The 24,292-nt window shown below is 34.2% G+C and overlaps 1 protein-coding gene across 3 annotated transcripts; it reads left to right on the forward strand.

Moving 5' to 3' along the window:
• Nucleotides 1-7,441: 7,441 nt before the first annotated feature.
• On the forward strand, nucleotides 7,442-23,805 carry LOC149954658 (solute carrier family 13 member 2-like). Of its 3 annotated transcripts, XM_090165306.1 has the most exons (15): nucleotides 11,363-11,556; nucleotides 11,694-11,837; nucleotides 11,930-12,027; nucleotides 13,985-14,134; nucleotides 16,710-16,825; nucleotides 16,987-17,120; nucleotides 18,110-18,230; nucleotides 19,145-19,294; nucleotides 20,042-20,161; nucleotides 20,231-20,311; nucleotides 20,632-20,739; nucleotides 20,817-20,994; nucleotides 21,385-21,546; nucleotides 23,146-23,283; nucleotides 23,364-23,805. In XM_090165306.1, exons 3-15 carry the CDS (start codon nucleotides 11,944-11,946, stop codon nucleotides 23,541-23,543), a joined length of 1,722 nt encoding a protein of 573 aa, XP_090021432.1. In that variant the 5' UTR covers nucleotides 11,363-11,556; nucleotides 11,694-11,837; nucleotides 11,930-11,943; the 3' UTR covers nucleotides 23,544-23,805. The 3 variants fall into 3 exon arrangements, with proteins under 3 accessions (XP_090021431.1, XP_090021432.1, XP_090021433.1); XM_090165305.1 differs by lacking the exon at nucleotides 11,363-11,556 and adding an exon at nucleotides 7,442-7,496 and having other exon boundaries at nucleotides 11,694-12,027; XM_090165307.1 differs by lacking the exons at nucleotides 11,363-11,556; nucleotides 11,694-11,837; nucleotides 11,930-12,027 and having other exon boundaries at nucleotides 14,077-14,138.
• Nucleotides 23,806-24,292: the final 487 nt, after the last annotated feature.

Raw genomic sequence — 24,292 nt, forward strand, 5'->3', positions numbered from 1 at the left:
ATTTGTTAAGAGGATTAGCGTCTCACTATTGATTATTTTGATTGAAAGTTATGTGCTATTAATTATATTATTTAATATAATTAACTATAGGGAATGTTAATGGGGTATTAAAATCACTTAATTTATAATTATTAAAATATTTTAATCATTAGCAAAACTCTTGTCTGCACATATTCTGTTTCATTTACACTTTTATCTAAATTAAATTCACCGCTCTAGTATACTTATCTGGGACAATGTTTCATGTGCTAATCGAATTCGGTATTCTTAATGAGTTTAATAACGTTCTTATTGTTGATTTTCAAAATGGTTTCCAGGAACCTTCTCAAACAAGGAAGAAGTTAACTTTGACGGTAGGTAAATCGCACCCATTAATAGATTTCCCTCTGATTTCTTACATAGATTTACCCCATTGTCAAATTTCTGGCTACTATAATGATACCTGTACTCACCTTCTGTTGAAATGATTGAAATTGCTATCGTCTCTTTACAGGAATGCAATGCGTCTAAGCGATCAGTATCTCTGCTTCCTTTGATCAAAGCGTCCAAAGTTTAAAGCTTCGTACAAGATTGATCACTGGTTTAGGTAAATTTCGTGGAATTACACGTTTGACTAACTTCCAATACTCAATTTAAGAGTCTAAAGTCAACATGATGAAATGTTTATAATTTTGAAATTTTGAATGGAAGCATGGAAATTGGCATATTTATGGTTTTTAAGATGATTAATCGAAAAATGATTCGTGGCACGTTGTAGCTGCAACGTTATCTCCATTATGTGTAGTATAAAATATAGGATCGTCTTTTTGAAGAATCCTTGTTGTTACCTTGGGTGAAAGTGCCTCCTTAAATTATAGTCATAGTTTTTATTTGAAACTAACAAAAATTATAAACGATGTGAAAAACTCTAAAGAGAAAAAGTTTACTATTTTACAATGAAGGATATAAGTTACTTGAAACGAAACCGGGGAACTGACGATTTGCTTCTGATTTCAACCTACTTTTGGCAAATAACGGATGCGACACGTTACCCAAACGTTTTCTTGACAGGATAATAGTATATTTCAAACACAATTTTGTCGTTGCACAAAAGATAGAGTGGCGACAATTTTAACAAAACCCTTTTGAAATTTTCTCAAATCTAGGTTCTGCCAAGTTTATTTCGTAAATTATCATCAATAATGTATTTACTTATAGTTACATGGTTGAATTTCCACCCCCGCACTAGAGTGGAAAAGAAAATATCTATCTACGGGCGTTTCAATTGTGATGGAAGACGTCAATTTTATGGAACCAATGAGAGATTGCGGGATGGTTTAGTTTGGTACTCTTCGAGCATGAGGAGGATTGAGAGAAACCATAAAAGTTGGCTCAACATTGTCATTCTCTACGTATATAAAAAAATATTTATTGTTATCCCTGAACATGAAAAGATCGAGAACGGAAACTTTACGTATGCTTCTATATACTTATTTACTTTTCTTTCATTGTACGCCTACACCTCTCCCCAACCAAAATCTGGGCTACGGCTGCTACGCTACTGGATCGAGTGGTATAAAGACATATACAACAAGATGGCACAACCACAATAGTAGCCTCTTCCTCCTAGCACTCTTGATTTTACCCCTTTGATTAAGAACCGCGGCTCGGCATTGGCATAGGTAGATGGAGAGAACTAATACCAATCGAATGACGCCTGGGGCACGTCAAAATTCTAAGAATTCTTCCCTTGTCGGTCTTTTTCACAGGAGGTAACGTTATCTCTTCTCAAGAGTTATCTTGAGTGTGAATGCTTCCGAGCATTCTCACTCGGTCAAATTACAAATAAAAATGGCACCTAATATTCTAATAAGTTTACTTGATGCTGAAGAAAATAAACAATATTATATTTTTGTGGACGAAAATTAATTTCGGGGAATATAGAATGGTTAGTTAATTTCCTATGAAACCTTTCCTTTTAAATTATAAAATCTTTCCTTCCTTCATATATTGTCGTGAAATCGTGTAAAACTAATATTGATTGTCAAAGGCTTAGTTTACTACGTTCGTGGGATTATCGTAACTTCGTAAGCCGCCATCTTTAGAGGAGTCTTTTGACATTTGACGCATTTTAGCGAGTTCTTACGGGGAGAAAAATTCTCACGAAGAACTCTTCTCAAGAGTAGAATTCCTTCTCAGAATTTTGACGCGGCCCAGAATTAAATTTATATCGAGTGCCGTTGAAGATAATTCGTTGATTCTCAGGGACCTATACGGAGCTATAGACTATATGGACTTATAGCTTCCACTGTATTATTCACTTTCACCATCATCATCACTACCACCACTACAAAAGCGAAAATAAGTGTTTAGTAAATTTAGTGTTGATATTTTAAATTATGGTAATTATGTGACTCGAGGTACAGAAGTTGTCTCTTCCGGAATGTTTTAAATAGGAAGATGTGACTAAAACTTCAAAAGAAAAATAGCTAATTCTTGTGCACCGGAATTCGCAGACGGGCGCGACTGTTTGTGCGTAAATAATAAATTTTGAAGGCGCGGTAACTTTTAATCATAACTCAATAACAGTACTGTTGTATTCTTCGCAGTAAAGTTTTGATGTAGTTCCGATAAATTTATTTTTTCAATAGACAAGAAATGGTTTTAACTTAGAAAGTATTTGAAAAATTAATCAAAGCATTAATATCATGAGCCCATGAGTTCCTAAACACGAGAGTAATTTCAATTCAATTATAGTCTAGCAGATTGGCATCTTCCCGAGAAGGAAGCTTTATCAAATCTATCCAAAATCACTATTAAAATGGAATTTGCTCTTTCACAAAGGTTCCAATCTTCTAAGGTATGCTTGCGACTTACAAATATTAAAAGTTCAATCCTATTCTGAAATATTTTTGGTCCGTACTTTACTTCAAATAACGCCTAGTAGTCCATTATTTTAGTAGTTTGTGTTAAATATACCTATAGACTGTTTTGTGCAAACCAACATGGTTTGCACAAAACAGTATCTTGAAAGCAATGTTGCAAGACATGGTTTAACCATGTCTTGCAACATTGCTTTCAAGATTGTTTTGAAGAAGACAGTACAAAAAATGTATAATATAGTTTGGTATTTTGAAGGTCGATATTTTGTTAATAGCAAAGAATAGAATATTAACCCAACATTGTGATATCCTTATTTCACTACATACTGTCTTAGAAATTTTAACTGAATTAATGGAAAGAATTTCTCACTATTATGCACTAATTAATGTTCCAAATCTGCCGAAAAATCATGCCCTCATGCTCAAAAGAGAGAAACCACTTAAACACAAAATTGTAGATTCATTGTAAAATTTTTCATACATTTTACAGAATCAATAAAGGTTTTGGGCGCTAAACAGTCTATAGTAGATAATGTAAAGTTATTGAGCGGTATATTTCTATCAAAATTAGTTCTAATATTTTACGGCCAAATAATTCTTTTAGAACGATTGACTTCTACTTAGCAGTCTTGAGTGGATTTGTCCAATTCCATCATTTTACATCATCGGCCCGGAGTTCCCTTCGATGCGTGCTTGTCTTTTACGGTACGACTTCCGGGGCCGTAGGGTAAGACCTCGAAAATAAACATCAAAAACTGCCTGTGGGGCAAATGAATATTACCAAGAATACAAACACGGTATATACGTGATCAAACAGATCGCCAATACAAAACTCAAACGGTTTTATTTACAGAATTAGAAATCCACACCTAGTATTCTATATAGCCTTTGAGTTATTTATTATAGATAAATTTTAATAATAATAATAATAGTAATAATTAAAATAATAATAATAATCAGCTAGGCTAATACCTAAGGCACCACCTTGGGCCCAAGTCATCTAGCGACTTATAATGCATTTAAACAGGTGGCCGGGTTACAATGCGTAGGAGGGTGGTGTCAAGCCCTTCATGCCACGCGAGCCAACAGCTCCCTACAATAACTATTACCGTTAACCTCTACATATTTTATGGAAATAATAATAATAACTTCATTATTTTAATTATTATTATTCCATCTCCTTTCTGTGATTTTAATAACTTTTCAGAAACTTAAAATAACAGTATTTATGTGCCGAATTACACCTACTTTCGTGTTTTCAAAATAATATGTTACGCGTTCAACTAGCTCATTACATCTTCGTTTGTACCTCTTGAATAAGACTGCTTTAAAAAACTTTGTCGATCTATGTTAATAATAAATATTTCCTTTCGGCCAATACAGGAGCAATTTTAGCTTAAATAAGTAAAGTATTAAGATTTCGTCTAATCCGAATTTATACTATATACCGCTAATAAATCTCAAATAAACTGAACCTATTTTTCTTCTGAACTATGTAATTGGCAACATATCCGTCTTTCATAGATTTTGGGATAAGTGTAATTATTTTTCAACTTTTATTCACAGCTGGATTTTCAACGTTAAGGTAAATTAGCGATGAAAAGTCTCGAAAATTTAGTGTAGGTCAAAAACTACAACTTGCAAAATGATAACTATCTCAAAATCTTGGAGTCTGAAGGAACAAACAATTTTAATTTGTTGTCATACCTTAACCTTAATCCAGGGGCGTAGGAAAGTTCTGGAAGTTGGAGGGGGCAAAGAGAAACCAAAAGGGGCCTGGAGAATGGTTTTGAATTTTTAATGGAGTGTAGCTTCTGCGAATGCACGTGTACATTTAACTACTATGTAAATTGGCAGTTGAGGTTCTATAAGTTTTTTATGCTTTTAAAATGATAATTTGAGCCTTTTGAAGATTTCAACTGACCAAAAAGTTGGAGGGGGCAATAACATTAGTTGCCCCTCCCAGCAAAATTTTAGGGAGGGGTATTGCCCCCCCCCGCCCCCCCCCCCCTGGTTCCTACACCCCTGCCTTAATCATCCCAAGAATGTAATGATTTATGCTTAGTGAGATTGTGATATTGGCCCAAAGTTCTTTTGTCAAACTGTTTAGTTAATTATCTCTCATTGCCCTTATAACAAATGCAATTTAATATAGACCAAAATATATTATAGCAAATCTGAATGGAAATGAAATAATCCTTTTAGCCAATAACAGGATTAAGTTGCATAATTTAAGAGGTATGGAGATTAGCTACGAACATGGAAGTACTTTCTTAAACTATTGTCACCCCAATGAAATATTAGTTAGATAACAAACTTTTAATACATAAAACGTTTTTCGATTTTACTGCTTGTCAATTTTATTCGACTTTTCCTCAAACTCTCAAATATGGATGTAATTTATTCGTAAAAGTGCATACTTCCAGTAAATTATTATTAAATTAATATGTATTCGCAAGACCGCATAGAAGTAACTACGAACTATATAAGATAATATTGTCCCGGTTGTCATGCTCTTATACTTCTTAGAATGTAAACGCCCTAAAACATTTTCTGTAGCGCCATCTAGATAATGAAAAGATCGATACTTCTTTCTGATCTGATTGAAGATTTAAAAAAAAGGAAGATTATTTTTAATTTTCATTTGCTAACTGAAGTATTATTTTATATAATTATAAAATACTAATAAAAACAATAAACAATAAAACATACAATTTATATACTCAATTTTACATATTTAAATATAAGCACTAGAGGGCGCCAGTCAATTCCCTGAGTTTGAAAAGTATAACGTAATAGTGCCAGCATGTTTTCATAGTTCTTAGTTAATTCTATGCGTTCTTGGTAATAGTAATAAACGTAAAATCTATATTCTTCCGTATATTTTCTTAATTTAATAAGATAACAGTATATTTTATATAAAAATTATTCCATTTATTTTCAATTATAAGATTACAATTCATGACGGAGGATATCACCATTTTCAAGGTCATCATTTAATTAAGATCTTCCTAGCTTTAGAAGTTTCTCGTTTTCATTTTCTCGTAAGTTTACTTTAGTTACTCTCCAAATTAATAAAAAGCAGAGCGACATGATTTATTATATAACGTTTCTATATACATTTGCTACTTTAAATTAAGTTTGCTAATGTCATATAGAGTAAAACATGTCATTAATCCTAAAATCAATATAATGTAAAACTTTAGCCCAAAATCAAACTAAAAATTATGTCACTGCTTATACAAGGATAGACTGCAATGGTTTTACCTAGGAGGATGGAAATTCATATTCCCAGGTTTTACGCGCCCTTCTTGCAAAAATGAATGTGAACTATAGCGCCATCTATGATTTCTTTAACATAGTGTTATGACTAGTAACAGTTTTATTTATTGATCAAATTACAAAAATATAAAAAGTTTGAAGTATTTCATAATTTTAATTTAAGTTTAAGATAGTAATAAAATTACATAAAATGTTTTTGTATAGATGTCGCTTTAGTAGTGGCCGCCGATAATTTGAATTGGGACGGCGGGAATTGATACTCGAATGAAAGCTTTTTTAAGGGATTCGTGTCATTTCATAGTTTTAAATATCCGTAATACTTTGAGAGGTTCCACAGAAACACACGCACACGATGAAAATGATAGAGACATTGAACTATAGACTTTGATTCGTAGCACTCGTAGCAGTGACTTTATGTGCTGATTTTAAATTTTTTGGAAAAGATGATTTTAAAAATGCAAAATTGTCATTAACCTAAGAATCAGACCGAAATTTTGAAATCAAACTTTTGTAGAAAGTGAAGTACCAAGATATCATTATTCTATTAATATTCTATTTTAAATATTTCTATATTTCGAAAAAATACACTATTGATATAGGTCACCGTAGCTATACTAAAATCTTCTTGCTGAACATTTGGAAAATGCTAATGAAATGGTACTGTTCTTGCAGGTTTACAATGCTACTTTTATTACAAAACTACTACACCTTGATCTACAGTAAATAAACAAGTATTTCTAAGGCCTATAACTTTAGCGCAATTCTGTGATAACAAAAACTCAATTTAGTGCTAACAGCCACATTATTTATGTAAGTGTGTCAGAAAGGTATACTTTCATTTTTTTGTGTATTCAGGCTTTGATTGTTAGAAAGAGCTAGAAATTTTTGCCAGAGCACGGTTGCGGTTTTGATCGTAATCAATTTTGAGTTCGAAGAAAACAATCGTTTCATTTAAATATAGATGAGCAACGTCTGTACCTTAGGGAGAAAAAAGCTAGTTTCCAAATTGAGTGTAATTCAAACATTTATTTAGAAATACATTTAGAATTTGAATTAGCAATAGGAACACACGACACTACGTTTCGATACACGGGCATGATATTATGAAATAAATCATCGTGAATTTTGATACTTCTACTTCATTTCTAGAGAGAAAACCAGTTCTGCCAAACGATCAGCTCAGACCCAAATTACGAAGTGCGAGGTAACATCTTGTCTTCTCGGTTTGATAAAGATATGTTGGCTAGAGGCATTTTCGGTGAAATCATTATGTAAAAAGCGGAAATGGCATTTTGGATGGTTTATTCTATACGCTGTGAATCTATAACGAGCGGTTAGTGAACGAAGAAAAAGGTAAGTAAGATATTTCAATAAAACGTTTTTGAATAAGGCCTTTGATTACTACGCGGTTGTAGACATAAATTACAAATATTTGTCCTAAGTAATAATAAGCCGGTTAAGCTTAATCATTTCCCGTTTTCTTCAACTGGTTTCTTAAGCCTCGTGATGTTCGCGCCGATTTCAATTCGTCCGTTTTATCGCCTTGTTGTACTTAAAGGAAAGGTTCATATTGTAATAATTTGTTGTATATAACATTCCCTAGGCTTAGAAACTACAGAAAATTAATAATATCAAATGAAAGTTATACATTTTTTAATTATTGCTATTGATAAGAGCCATGTTTCTTATATTTCAAACTTCTAAGGCTCAGACTCCTGATTCGTTCTAAAACTAACCAATAGAGCGCGGTATACCGATCACGCGCATACTTTTCGCGTTCCCCACTTGTTGCCAACCACGGCCCCCTGCACGCGCTCACGGTGCTCGAGCCTCTATCGTCGCGAGCAGAGCGCACGCGGAGCGAGCGCGTGCAGGTGGCCGTGCCAAAACAAAGTCGAAACGAATAAAATTACTACTATATCTATCATGTGATGAATGCCTAACTTTCCATTGGTTATAGAAAAAAAAACAAATGGGAGATCCTACTACATAGTAGATTTCATACCGCTAGAAGCCAGAGCCAATCAGAAAGCTGAGCCTAGAATAGGTTCATGGATGCATCCATAAAAATTTTAAAACAGCTGATAATTTTAAATACGTAATTAATTAAAAATTTGTAATTTCTGATTTCCTTATTAAATAGTTTCTTGAGTGTTATAAAGAACAGTAAAATACTATCTGAACCTTTCCTTTAATAACTCCCGGATACACTATAGCATAAGCCACGTCCATTGAACTTTATTATCACCGGAATTATCCTCAGCAAATCATCTGCTATACGCTCTGTCGGTTTCAAACGAAAATGACACGCAGCGCCTCTCGTGGTGAGATCACACGTAACTTGGTTAAAAGTTTTTACCCGCCCCCATTGAAATCAATGTAAAGTTGGTGATAATTAAACGTTAATTAACCTACCAAATGGTATATGAAATATTCCACTGACAATTTTTTACGTTTATATTAACTTAAATGTAATATAAAATCGTCTTGAAAAATCGTTTATGGCTTTATAACGTTCAAAAATAATATTTTTAACGCGTCATGTAGATAATCGAACATCTACTCGTTTAGGTAAAGTTTGCATTGTCAACGCGCGTATTAGAAAGCAAAATGAGATTTTAGAAAGTAGGTTGTAATTCGGTACGATATTTATACTTTTCGGGAAAAATTATATTTTTTAATGTTATAAAGCGATAAACGATTTTTCAAGATGATTTTATATTACATCTAAGTTCATATTAACGGGAAAAATTGTCAGTGGAATATTTCTGATATAATTTGGTAGGTTAATTAACGTTTAATTATCGCCAACTTTACATTAATTTCAATGGGGGCGGGGAAAAACTTTTAACCAAGTTACGCGCGAGCTCGCCACGAGAGGCGCTGTAGGTCAATCGCTCGCTCCCTATATAACCTAGGGATACATTTTCAAACCGTGTTATAGTTAGAGTTGCTATTCCTATTCTGTATGTTCTTGGTCCTTAACGGGCAAGTGGCCATCCAGAGGCGTAAATTATCTGATAGATAAAAAGAACGACTACGCGTGTGCTATCTGCCATAGCACTTTCCCTCTGTAAAAAAGCAGAACCATATTAGCCGAGTTTATTTGGTATAAATGCGCCTCTCGCGGTTCTTACGCGATAGGAAATCCATGCATTCCGAGGAAAGTGAAGTTTTCGAGGTTACCGACAAATCGGATCCTCTATACCAAAGAAAAATTTATAAAACAAAGATACATATTCTGTCAGGGTATAATTATTTGGAAATTTCAACCGAATATTTACTGGTTCACTTGTGCAGAAATTATAATAATTAATAAATTAAAACCACTATTGCACAATTAAAATCATTTTGTTTTGAAAACCGCGACAGCTGTTTCGAGATCGTCAGGTGTACAAAAAATTTGGTAATTGTTAAGGACTTAAGGGAGACTGAATATAGAGCCAAGTGTGTGAGGCTAATAGCGTCCAAGGCCTAATGTTTCAATCTCCATAATTGAAAATATTCAATTGGCATATATTTTTTTTTCCAAAACATTGTGAAATTAAACGTCAAACTCTCGGAAACTAACTCAGTTCATTTCTCCATAATAAATAAATGAAGCTGAGCCTAAAATCCTCACTAGATAAATTCGCGATGAGATCGAAATTGCGCCAAGAAGAATAAGGTTTTCACGCGGTATTAAATCCTCCTTGGAAAACCAATTTACGACAAGTTTGTAGAAGAAAACATAGTTCCAAATTAAGCACCCCCTACATGGCCACTTGCGTTGCCCTTTAATAGACACGTGAGACAAAAGATACGGATATCATTACTTCGTTTTTATGTGAAGGCCACCGTGTACTTTACGATCAAATCTGTTTTATTTCCGTTGATAAAAAGTGCTTTAAAAATATTTCACCATTATGGGGGAGTCAGACATCGTACCTTTTCCGGTACCAGCCTAAGAACCACATTTGTGGGATCAGGTATAATTAGCCGAGTTATTATTATTTACTTGTACTAGTAATAACCGAAATTGTTTTACAATTTGGTTCTCTATTACTCTTCACTATAATTTTAACTTATATTAAGGGCTGGGGAAATTTCGAATGTCGATGGATGAACATTTCCTGCTCTTTATGAAGACTCACTTCCCCTTCGTCATAGCGTTCCCTTCGGCTTAGGAGAGTCGGAGAGAAGACGACGTTATGACGTAGAGGAAGTGACTTTTCACAGGACAGAGGAATTTTCACATCACTATCTATTATCATAAGTAGCCTAATGCCAAGAAGTATGACAAGTACCAAACATAATCACCAAAATGAGTTATTGCGCAGTAGAGCCACCCAGTGTTTAAAAAGATCCTTAGCGAAAAACTATTTTACTCAGTTGAGTTACAAAGCTCAAGTCAGTGCTGGGCGAGAATGTAAGTGCCGAAAAAGTATTGGAAAAACTTAGCATTAAAAACTTAGCAGTGTCATACTTACAATTGTTAGGGTTATAATTGTTATTTTGTTACTTATGCTATTATTGTTATCTTTTACTAAATAAGTAAAAATTCTAAAACGATTGCTGTAATTTTTTTATTTATCAGGTTAATTGTAGTTATTAAAATTAATCTTAATCACTAATAGAAGTCAGGGTGCGTTAATTTTAGATTTTTTATTATAAATTAATTACAAACTTACAATGGGGTAAAAACTAAAAAAGCCAACAAATTTAAACAGAAAAACATGGCAGAAAACGCCGGAAACAAAACTACAACTAAAAGTACTCTTCAATGCAACTTTTGTACGTACGTAATCTCAGCCAAACAATTACACAATTGAAATATAAGTAGAGCGAAAACTTGAAATTTGTCGGATATCTACGAATTAGTTTGACTTTACTTTTTTTAAAGATGATAAATATATATCATATGATTTCTTTAATGCCATATTTCTAATACGTTTTAATAATAAATATCCATAATCTTCTAAAAAGTGTTTTATTCGTACTAGATTTATCTCCCGTCAGTAAATTACGAAATCAGCAACTTAATCAGTAATTTGAAGTAGGCGTTTTACGATTCTTTAATTTCATTAGAACCGAGATTATCACTTTCTTTAGAGATAAAAAGCCGACGTCAATAGTAAAACACCCTCGCCTGGGAATCGCGTTGGTTTGTTATTACAACATCAGCCCTTGAAACGCAGCCGTCCTTAAAGTGACGCGAAACGCAATAATTGCAAGGTCCCCTGTGCAAGGCGTGAACGATACATTGTCTCCGACTTCCGCGAACTAAATAACGTTGTCCATGTGACATTCATTTTCATTCTTGATAGTCGCATTCTTCCCTCTACAAGCGACGAAAAACGAAGTACTTTTCGCTACGTTATTAATAGACAGATTGTGCGTGCCTTCAGCGTTTCAGCAATAGCATAGTGTTTCTGTACGTACCGTCAATTTATCGTGGTAGTGTTGTTATATCGTCAGATGGAAGTTCAAAATCTCTATTTGCTCTCCAGTTTTGAGACGTTTATCTGGTTTTATGGAGCCCTTTAAAATGTTTTTTTGAATTTTTTACAGTTTGATGAAAAGAAGACGACGTCATTTGAGAGGAATATTTTTGATTTCAAGCAAACTCCGATAATGATGAGAACAACGGTCAACGACGAAGGGGGGATTTGAACATTTTTCAAGATTGTTCCGCCTCAAAGATTTCATTTAATAGTCAGACTCCCTCTCTTTGGCGTCGTCGACTAAAAAATTATTAATACCAGTACATCGTTTCTTAGACTCTGTTGAAATTTAGGGTGTTAAAGGTTGTTGCTAAAATATGGTTAATACACGTTTAATTCGGTTCTGTTTGGGTGTCATTATTCCACTCGCTCTTATTCCAGTGGCTCTAATTGAAGGAAAGGTAAGAATTGTTTTGATCAATTTATTGTAGCTTTATGTTGAAAGAAAGTTGGGTTAACAATCATTAAATGTAACTAACAGGCTAAGTACTAACAAAGCTTTAAGCCTAAAATAGAAATAGGGTTATCAGTTAAGTCATTATTTCAACTTTGCATTAATAGAGTTAGAGTAACTATGAAAAATTGAAAACGTGTGAAGTTCCAATGTATGAGTTTCCAAGTAAACAAACCAGTTATAAAACATTAGAAAAAATAGATTGGGTATTAACTTTTGTTATAAATGTTTTCAAAAATTTACAAAAACACGCTAATGTTAGTTAGTTATTTCTACTTCATTAAAAAGACTAAAAATAGTGTTGGTAAATTTACAGTTTGAACTACTAGAAATCGCAAATCAATTGGTTTTCAGATTCCTATTGGTTTGTTACATTATGAAATCTAGCTTACCCTCACCTTGGGCTTTCGTCGCCGTTTCGGGAAATGGCAGGGCGAAATTATAGAATCTCGCTGGCTTAATCTAAAAACAAACATTAGTACAAGGCACATAAATGACTCGAGAAAATTCCCTCTGAGGAAATTGTTTCAAGTCACCTATGTGATTAGCACGGATTAGCTATAGTATACTACAGAGTGTTACGGATAAGAGTACTGAAACTTTCCATATGCATTCTATGGGTCTCTATGAGTAAAAAATGTCCATTAAACAAGGGTCCTAAAGTGCTTCGTTTCAGAGATGTGGGCTCCCAAAAAATACCACAAAAAACCGGACACAGCCTTAAATCTGGCAAACAATATATTTCCTTGAACCAAATTGTTTTCATTAAACTATCAATTGTTTTTTATCCGTGAGGCGAGAAACTTTAATAACAAGTGGCAAAAGTTCATTAATGCCCTTTTAGAAGTAAAATGAGTTTGAAGACAAATACAAGCCATTTTAATTTATTGATACGATTTTAATTATTTAATCTAAAGATACAAATGTCATAAAAATTCTAAAGGAATGGTTTTGAAATTGTCTTATATTGTAGCTAATATGGCACACTGGTCCAGGAACGCTTATTGCGCGGACGGGCTCAAGAAAAATGGCTTAGAAGCTCAAAGATTCAACCAGCAGTAGATTCCTAAAAGACTAGTGTCAGATCGACTGGCGTTTGAGTCTGTAGATAGACGGCTAAGAGAAATACAAGAAATTTGTATCTTTAAATTTATTAATTAAAATAGTAACAATAAATTAAAATGGCTTGTATTTGCCTTCAAACTCATTTTATTTATAAAAGTACATTAATGAACTTTTGCCACTTGTTATTAAAGTTTCTCGCCTCACGGATAAAAAACAATTGATAGTTTAATGAAAACAATTTGGCTCAAGGAAGAATATTGTTTGCGGGATTTTAGGCTTTGTCCGGTTTTTTGAGGTAGTTGTTCGGGAGCCCATATCTCTGAAACGAAGCACTTTAGGACCATGTTTATACTACATTTTTTACTCATAGAGACCCATAGAATGCATATATAAAGTTTCGGTACTCTTATCCGTTACACCCTGTATAGTAAGTTAACCTTTAAGTCACTTAAAATCACTCCCACATCTTTCCGACATTTTCCAAGATGGTGACGAAAGTACTATAAGATAATTATTTAACGATTTGTTTTTAACTGACCCTAAACAATGAGTTTAAAAGTGTGTATACATTTTAAAACCCCCATATTTTACGTGTTTTGATGTGTGATTCAACCTTTACACATCTTTTATGTTTTTGTACGAAACCAAATGTATGAAATTTTAAATTATCTCATTTCGTTAAATCCTTAAACCGTTTCACAAAAAACATGTTTCGCCTTTAAAGACTGATTAATTTAAAACAATGAAAAATTTAAGAATTACCTAAACCAATTCAAAGCAAGCAAGGATACTTCAAAATTAACACGAAGTAGTAATAATTTTTTTTTATTTTCTTTTAGGAAGCAAAATGTGCTTATGTTGTGATATTAATGGCTCTGTACTGGATCACCGAACCAGTTCCAATTCCAGTAACAGCTCTTTTCCCTGTGATATTTTTCCCTCTGTTTGATATACTAAGCACTGCACAAGCATGCGCCCCTTATATGTCGGTAGGTAAGCATTTAATCAAATTTGTAAACACGTTTTAAGATATTTCTATGTGAAAGTACACAAAGCAGTTTCAGGAAATTATAGTTATCGTTATAGATAAGATTGTGTAAGACGTTCGCAGAGCTATAGTCCATGATTATACCTAGGAACAAAAACACAACACCCCACACAAGGAGAACGCAACCCGTCAAAAGTCGTGGATTTTCTTGTGTACATTTTTCCTTGGCTAAACGCTTTTAGCGCCTGATGCCGTTGGAATGGGAAATTCGGAAATTGTCTTCCCCCCGCTCGGCCAATGAAATTCGTTCACAACCCTTCGTTAGCGTATTTAAAGGCTAGCTGCGTTCTCCTTGTGTTTGTTGCTCCTACATTATACTAAGGCTACAGTGTACATTTTTAAATAAAAACAAAACATTTCCAATTACTTGGGTAGACAAGGAGTAAATATTTCAAGTGTATGGAAATCAATTAAACGTTTATATAAATCGAAGTTGAAAGGGGATATAAGATCAATAGTCGCATTATGTTTGTTGTATATCAGGAGGAGGCTATTTGTATTTATTGTTTATTTTAAATTCGCTACGGTGATATTAACACAATCTTCTACGCAAATGTGCACATTTTCGAAACATTTAAAGGTGCAGCAATTTGGATGAAGTATATAATTTATTCCACTAGAATCAACTGTCTTCCCGTTGATGTGGTTAGTATATTTTGCTAGTGATAGTATGAATATTAATGTTGAAACATTTATCCCAGACTTAGAGTCCCGTAGACACACTCGGTAAACTTATGCAAAAGTTTTAATCAACATCAAAATACATCAAAATTGACGAGAATAACAGTCGGCCTAGAAAAATGTGAAGTAGAAAAAAATACCAACGAATTGGGGGACATTCAAATTGAAGACCTATTGGCACTGTTTCTCTGACTAAACTTAGTTTCCCTCAAAGCTTTGGTCTTTTATTGCTTTTTGTCGATCGGAAAACCAGTTAAATTCAAAAGCCCCTTTCCATAAAAACTTGTAGAGGTTAAGGGTAATAGTAAGTGTAGGGAGCTGTGGGTTCACGTGGCATAAAGGGCTGGCCACCACCCTCCTACGCATTGTAACCCGGCCACCTGTTTAAAAGCATTAAAAGTCGCAAGATGATTTGGGCCAAAGGTTGTTCCTTGGGTAGAAACCTTCCTGATTATAACTACCAATTAGAACTGGGTCTGGCAAATTACTTGTTCTTGGAATGATGTGATTAACAGGTGCTGGTAGTTTAATCAGTCAATTACATTTATTTTAAGATGTGCTTAGAAATGCTCTATCCCGAACAAATAAAAAAAATTCTTTATTATATGCGGAAAGTTCTGCTGGAATTCTAATGTTTTAAGAGTAAAAACGCTAAGTAAAGAGACCAAGAAGTGGGGTAGAAAACTAAGCTTTATTGGGGAAAAATATGCGGTACTTCGGCCAATAGTCCTTCAAGGCGAAAAACTTAATTAAGACTAACCGACAATTTGAAAATGTTTAAAAATATATTAAATATGCGAGGCGCAAGACGTTAACACGCGACAACAAAAAGAAAATACAAACACGCGACAAAAAAAAGGGGGGGGGGGCTCTAAAAGCTAAAAAGAACTGTCATAAAAGGGGAATGTTCGCAATAAGCTAGATGAACAATTAAAGGGGAAAAAAACTAACGAAAGAAAAACGAGAGGTGGGGGAACCAAACATAAAATGCTTGCGAACAAACCCTTCCCGACACCCAAAAAACCGTCCTGGTTCGAAAAAGTTGACAACCGAGCAATGTCGAACGCGGGCGGGAAAAACACGAAGTTGGGATGACCGCAAAAACACAACAACACCCCCTAAAAAAACAAACCAACCTAGCTAAAAACTAATTTAATGTTTAACCCCGACGGAAACTCTGTGGCTAAATTAAAAATTAAGCGGTTTTCTTCAGTGCGGCGGCCTTTCGTGGGAAGATTAGTAGTTTTCATGACGCGGATGGGAACGTCATTGATGTTGTGAACGTGATTAAAATGTTGGGTGAGGTGGTTCTTCGCTGGCGTCTTTCTAATGTCGTTGAGATGCTCCCTGAACCTGTCGGCGAGCCGCCTTTTAGTCTCGTTCGTCTCGTTGAACTGGTGTTGACACTGAACGTTTTCTCTTTTGACGACAAGTTCTACAGACATTCCGCCACGGGTGTCCCCACCCCGGTGTCCACCTATCCCCCTGTTTGCGTAGCCGTTACACATATCTCGCCCTGATTAATCTGGTGGACGAACGGATTAAATTTGTCCCACACGTTACAATCCCGCGTGTTAACGTCTCGCGCCTCGCGTCTTTAATATTTTTTAAACATTTTCAAATTGTCGGTTAGTCTTAATTAAGTTTTTCGCCTTAAAGGCTTATTGGCCGAAGTATACCGTACCTTTTTCCACATTAAAGCTTAGTTTTCTCCCCCACTCCTTTGTCTCTTTACTGGTTCGCGTTTTAACTCCTAACTCTCTAGACCATTGGTGATTCTCATGTTTTAGCTCTAGCATTAACGTTTTTAACCTTTTTCTTTCTATTTCATCAAGTCAACGAACATGATATTCGTTGCTGGCCTGATTATGGCTGTGGCGATTGAACACTGTAACCTTCATAAACGAATAGCTCTCAAAGTGCTTCTCACTGTTGGCACAAGTACAACAAGGTAATTATCACAAACCAACTAACTTTCTGTAACAAGTGTTAACCATTCATTTTGCGAAAACTTAGAAATAAAATAATAATTGCTTTATTATTTTTATAAAAAAAGTAATACTATTTTTTCTTTCTAAGAAGTGAAATTTACTGATTGATATTTCTTTGAAGGCTTCTTATTGGTTTCATGCTCAGTACTGCATTCTTGTCGATGTGGATTAGTAACACCGCCACAACCGCCATGATGGTCCCAATATTAGAGGCTGTTATTCTCGAAATTGTTAAAGTTCATAAAGACGAAAAAGGTAAGAAATCAATTTTTTTAGAAGAAGTTAATTTTATTTATATAAAGGCATTAGATACGTTTTCCAAAGGACGCGAAACTTGTACGGGCAGTACCGAAATTTAATTTTGGTGTACGTGTTGGGATCAAGTTATAAGCAAAATCTTTGTTAATTAAATTATAATAAGTACTATTAATAAACAATTTTTTTATTAAAATTATTCTTACCTTTCCCGTCTCAATTAGTAATCTGATGGTAGTGGGAAAGTTAATTGTTTAAAGTACAAATAGTATAGTACGTTAATGACATATCGTGGCACAATGATGTTTGTCAATGCAGTCAAGAAAAAACTAGAATAACCATCTTTATGGTACGTTTCTACAATTCTAATAGGCCTTTCTATAAAGTAACATTGACGTTCTTGTTTTGTTGTTGCTGTTACGTCACGGGTGACGTTTCGATGATGTTTTACTACGAAAAGCCCTGCACGTAAGAGTAAATTGGACTAGGAACCTGTTTTAAGCATAAACTGAACTACTACTTATTTCGTGATGAATGAGCTATATAAAAACCAGTTCAGCAAGCGTAGCTTATTTCATAGTAAGGCCTATTGAAACTAAAGCTTATAGAAATTTGATAACAATTGAATTAACTTCCGTAGCAAAAGAAATATCGTAGAAATTTTGCGCATGATTATGAAACAATTCTGAAAATGCATTTTAAACAGCCTCCCTGAAATATAAACAAAATTCGACGTTTTCAAAATTTTATTGTTGGCAATTTTTGTTAATAATATCAAGTGCGGAGTCAAACAAATCTGGTCCATAGTGCCATTCGGAGGTGTTCGAAATATTTTTGAAATTATCAATTCTTTGAGAAAAATGAGCATTTTTGTCTTCGGATCAGTTAGCCTGGGAAGTTTAAAAATCTAGAAAAAATAACCACAAGTTTTCGCATATAGTAGTTGCTAATCGTTTATTAAATGTGAATCAAAAGTGAATTTTTTTTAGAGAATGTCGAATCTCTTGAAATGCAGGGAATAAAAAACTCCATCAGCAGCATGGTGTCGTATAAAGCAACGGAAAACAATGAAGAAAGTGCAGTCGAAAAAGGAAGCTGTACCAATGTGAGGTGAGTCTATTAAGGAAATTAATAGGCTTAACAGGAATAGCGCAGCCCCATCACAAATCCAATTTAGTTATCACGAAGATTCAGGCGTCAAAGAGACGCAGTTATTTCAGATTTGGGAGAGAGCATGTAACTCTGAAATGGAATCAACAAAGAAACACTCATTAAGGAACGCCAAACGAGACCAAATTATTAAGAAGTCTCGTGGGGAGAAGTTCAGGTCTCGTGGGGAGGTGTGCCAATGTCTCGTGCAGAAATTGGCACACGTTTAAAATATGTCCTCACGAGACATTCGCACTACTCCCCACGAGACCTGAACTTCTCCCCACGAGACTTCGTAATAATTTGGTCTCGTTTGGCGTGCCATACACCCTATGAACTTATTTAATAATATTTTTCTCGGATAAGTCGCCCTGTATTAAAGAGATTAAAGGGAGTATAACCCTTCTTGTTTGGTAGGGTGCGCTTAGACTACACCGAGTAGCTTCCACAAGCCTTCCTAGCGGGGGGGGGGGCAAGGAAGTAGTAGGAAAGCTTGTAGAAGCTAGTCGGTGTAGTCTAAGCGCACCCTATCAAACAAGAGGGGTTATACTCCCTTTAAGCCAGCGCATGAAAACGTGTAGGGGGATCTTATAGGAGTCTAGAGTGACCTTTGTGTGCACAGCCCACATCTGGTACAAGTTATCTACTTTTTCCTAGACGTGTTCTTAGTTTTATGGTGGTGACTTAACCTATCTATTAAAGGAAAATTTTACTTGATTCCCACACCAGTCTCCTAACGTTGAGTGGTGGGCGGATCCGGTATCCCTAGGAGAGGCCATTTTGAATTTCGGTTAAATTTGCAAATGATGCGATGGCCCTGTAAATAGGTCCTTTACAAGTGGTTATTTTCCAACTTATAATATTTTTTTTGGTAGATTAACGAAAGATAACAACCCGATGGATGACACCATGCGTGTGTTGCGTAAAGGGTTGTTCCTCAGCATCGCTTACTCTGCTAACATTGGTGGAACTGGTACCCTCATTGGAACGGGACCAAACCTGGTAATTCAAGGAGTTCTAAACAAGTTCGTTGCTTCTTCTTTGATTAAGCAAAATAATTTTAAATATTTAAATATTATATTTTTAATAAATCTATGTTAAATACATCTTATCTAACGCATTTAGTCTAAAGTAAGTCTTTGGAAAGATTTAGGCCAAAGTAAACAACTCGGAGTAAAACCAAAAAATAAAGATATTTCCGAATAAATTTTCGAAACTGGACTGCATTTTTATAACCATTTTCAAGAACAGGCTTTTCTATTAAGTAACATTGTATCGGGCGCGTCACTCGTGACGTAGAAGTGACGTTTCACTATGATAGCCAATAGACTCTTGCATAAATTCTTTTTATGTTTTATTCAACTTGTAAAAAAGTTCCACGCGCGTATCGATATTTAAGCGTAAACGGGCTCGAGCGATTTCCTACGTGCTCCCTGAAATAAAAAAAAATGCGCGAGCCTTTTTCGCTCAAATATTAGAGCGCGTGTAACATCTTAACAATTTGAACAAAACACGAATTAAAATTCGACGAGTAGCACTTTTTATACAGATCAAACTTTCAAATCTGAACTGAACTCCTACCTATCTCGTGACGAAAGCGATACATTAAAACAAGTTCGACAAGCGAAATGACTTTATAGAAAGGCTTATTGGTAAAATCAAATGATGTTTATATCAGCAGCACTGATAGTCCTCCTTTATATTTTAAAATTAAAGTTAATCCAATTTTAAAAACAGTAAAAGGTAATGAAGATTTGTGTGTTCTTTTCCAGAAAATATCCTCAGTCTAACGAAATAACATTTGCGACTTGGATGATGTATGCGGTTCCCGGAATGCTCGTTTGTTTATTAGCCGCGTGGGCTGTCATTTATTTCCTCTTCTTGAGGAAAGGGTAAGAATTAGAACTAGACAATTACGTTTGTCTACGAAAACAAATTTTAAATCTCTTTTTCGGTCATAGAGCACAAACGGAAACAAAAGAAAGTTCTGAATCTGTCAGAGACGTATTGGCCGAGAAATATAAGGAACTAGGACCAGTCCAGTAAGTTTTTACAATAACTTGTATATGTGAGCGTGCTTTCGTGTGAGCGAATGTAGATTACAAAAAAATGAACAAAAGGCAGGCCCTCAAAATTATTTAAAAAATTTACACTAATATTTTACTATTTTCATTCATATAACTGCAGAATAATGAAAACCTAATGAAATCCCACACAATAATTGAAACTTTTCACCGCGAATATTTTCTTATGACCTTATCCATATAAGTGCAGAATGATAAAAAAAATTATTTTTTATGACAACGTCGTTTCAATAAGTAATCAAAATTCCAAATACTGCAATTATTTTATTATATTTTAGATTTCAAGAATGTGCTGTGATTTTTCTATTTACCGTACTCATATTACTGTTGTTTCTACAAGATCCTAAATTTATTCAAGGTTGGGCGCCTTTAATAGCGAAAGTTCAGTACGTACTTTAACAATTTTAGTTTTAGTGAGTTCCTGGGTCAATTTTGTGTAATCCAACTGATGTAATTTTTGCAGAGTGAAAGACGCAACGCCCGCTTTGGCGACCGTTATATTTCTGTTCCTTATTCCGGCCAATCCAAGACAGCTAAGCACAAGTCCTCCTCTGCTTGACTGGAAAACTGTTCAAAACAAAGTTCCCTGGGGTATTATTATTCTCTTGGGAGGAGGATTTTCCATGGCACAGGGATTTCAGGCAAGATAAAACTTATTTTTCAATGATTGTTGAATTAGATAAAATATAATTGTGTTGTTAATCTTCCGGAAAAATAAAATGCGGAAAAATTGAAACATCAATTACTATTTAAGGATTTTTAAAGTTTTTAATTTTTTATCGATATAAAATGTCTAATATCAATAAACATACTAAAAACCTTACTAATGATACATTGTTAATCAGTTTAAATTAGTCTAGAGGTTTAGTTTAACTTTCAGATTCGAAAGAATTAGGGGAAAATGCTGCTTTATTTAAATTTGCAAACAATATATTAGACTAATCATGGTATGAAAACCTTTTTATTTTTTTCGGAAAAATACGGTAAATTTTCCGACTTACGACACTGAAATATTACTTGATTTTTTTTAGGAATCGGGACTTTCAGAGTGGGTAAAGGACCAGTTGACAGGTTTAAACTTCCTCAGCGTAGACGCTTTACTCATTGTGTTATCTGTCTTCACGGCTGCGTTGACGGAAATCACGAGTAATGTTGCGACCGCCACTGCTTTCTTGCCTGTTGTTGCAGATTTGGTAAGCTCTAATGAATGGTTAAAAATGGTGATTGTAGCTGAAAGACGATACCATGAATATTATTATTTTTGAGATTTTGATTCGAAGATCTTTATTGGAACTTTCGACGCTGGGGCTAGTTTGGAAATTTTCTGTATGTGAATTAACGCAAGCAACGGTAAAAACTGAGTAGCAAGCGTTAACTACAGCAGTAGATTTGATCGTTCTGGCGATTTCCATAAGAATAGGGAAAATATTAAAATTGTATTAGTCTGATACGTCCTAGCCTATGCATTCCGTGGAAATCACTTTACAAAAATATGGTACCGTCAAATAATTAATTTCTTAGAAAAAATAAACTAAGTTATTTAGCGATCCAACACTGAAGTAAACGACTGTCAGTTATATCATTTAATAAAACAAAATATCTCGAAATTTATTGACGCTCTGAATTTTTTCAAGAAATGTCGTATGTTCTCATAGACTTGCATTTTGTAAATTAAATCGCGGACGGAGAAGGAAATTTAAAATTTTGTCGCGTTTCATGTTTTTGGTAGAGCAAGTTACGTTCAAAATTTCATTCAAATTGGTTCACTTTGACTTATGACCATGCACAGAATTTTGTCATTTGAGTCATTGATAAGAAAGCGTCGCTTCAAAAAAATGATAAATGTTTATCTTCCTCGATTTAAGGTCACTTGATGGCAAAATAATTGGGTTTGAAGATTTTCAGATATTGTATTTGTTTGTTTATTGAAATAATCAACGCTAGGGACTGTTCACAGGCTAGAAAACTTGAGTAATGTTCGTTTACAACGCGCCCTAGCTAGGTTTCGCTGAAAACTTGGAAAAGTGATTCAGTGTATCACTTAATGTTAGAGAGAAAGAGCCTGTTCGTTTCCGTTTAGAATCACCCAAATCTTGTCGATGATTAAGAGAGCGGGTAGGACTTGTTTTTCTTTACAGGAGATGAAGTTAAATCTACACAAACAAACCGTCTCTAGCATTGACTAGTTTCTGGATTTTTTCATTATTCATCTACATCAGCGGTTACCAATTTGTTTTTGCTATAGAACCCTAAATTATCCACCTAATTCTGGCGGCACCCCCTGTTCATTTTTTTAACTTATCTTAAAAGATTCTTGACACTAACAAAGATGGCCGCGCTGCGAATTCTCGGAACCCCTGTGACCCTTCCTTTAAACAATTTTCACCTTCATTAATTTTTTTATTGTTTTGGTCTTAACATAATAACCTTTAACTGATTTGTACATCATCTTTGTTGATTATATGATTTGTATAATAGATTTTTTTTATGTTTTTCTTCTTAGTGACTGTTTTCAATATTTTTATTTCATATTTGTTAACTTCTATTCTACGATAATTTATACTAAAAAATAATTATAATCATTATTTACGTAATTAATCAGCAAGGGCCTACATGTCAAAAATGACTTAGCCCTAATCCCCTATTTAAACATACCCTTTGAATTTAAAATAAAAAATTAATGTTGACTTGAACCCCTGGGTTCCGCGGAACACCTTTTGGGAACCACTATTTGTTTATTTCTATTAGGTTAAATAGTATTAAAATCTGAATATATTTATCTTCCTTTACAGGCAGTTGCGTTGCGCGTCCATCCTCTCTTTTTGATGCTTCCGGTGGCAATAGCCTGCTCATTTGCATTCATGCTTCCTATCGCTACTCCACCCAATGCCATTGTTTACGATGCTGCCGGAATGAGCACCAAAGATATGGTATTACTTTTAATAATAGCAATTAATTAACCTCGAATAAGATGAGTAGAAGGTATCTGATGTTTTATTTTTCGTTTCAGGCATTACCCGGGCTGCTCATGAATATTTTATGTTGCGCTGTTTCAGTAGCTTCTGTAAATTCCATCGGAGTTTTACTGTTCAAGTTACGAGATTTTCCACCGTGGCTTCAGGATCTATCGCAAAACGGCACCACGGTAGCGGACGTTTTGCCAACTATTTTAACCACGTTATCCCCGTGAACAATAGTGTTTTAATTTAATAATTTTAAATGAATTATAAATTTCACTTTTTATTTAATGGACAAAAAAATGTTTTATTTTTACATTACGCCAGGAATAATTCATAACGACTTTTCCTTACTATAAAACCATAGATATAAAAACTAATTTCAATTTATCATTTTGAAGTTTTCCTATTTATTTGTTTTAACACGTGAGGTTACATAAAAGTCAATCTATTTACGAGCAATCCATTCGACCATGATGTAATAAACCACTGATTTTTGTCAAATAAATTTTATTTATTTTTAAAAGTTGATTTACCGTTTCGACAAATATGTGTATATAGTTTTACATAATTTTCTTGGCAAATATGGTATGAAGGCTTCTAAGCCTTTAAAAAATGTTTATTTTCATACACAAAACAGGAATTTCAGTTTGGTGACTTACATTGTCAAATTTAGAGTTGAATTTTTTATATGATTTTTGAAGGTTCAAAATTAAAAAAAATTGTAGATAAACAAGCCGAATTATCTTTTCCATACGTGTGTGTAACTAATTCGATCTTACAGATATAAATTAGTTTCAGCACTAAAAATATTTTAGATCTAAGAAATAATACTTCCTATTAAAAATTTATTGAAAGTTCAATTAAATCAATTTCCTTAAACACTATTTTACAGGGTGTCTGAAATTGATCAGATCTTAATTAAACTATCTTAAAAGGAAAGGGTGGCATTTTCGTCACACCTGCACTAAGACCGTACAAC

This window comes from Leiobunum rupestre, chromosome 2, assembly GCF_980474605.1.
Source record: "Leiobunum rupestre chromosome 2, qqLeiRupe1.1.hap1, whole genome shotgun sequence".
NCBI classification, from domain to species: domain Eukaryota; kingdom Metazoa; phylum Arthropoda; class Arachnida; order Opiliones; family Sclerosomatidae; genus Leiobunum; species Leiobunum rupestre.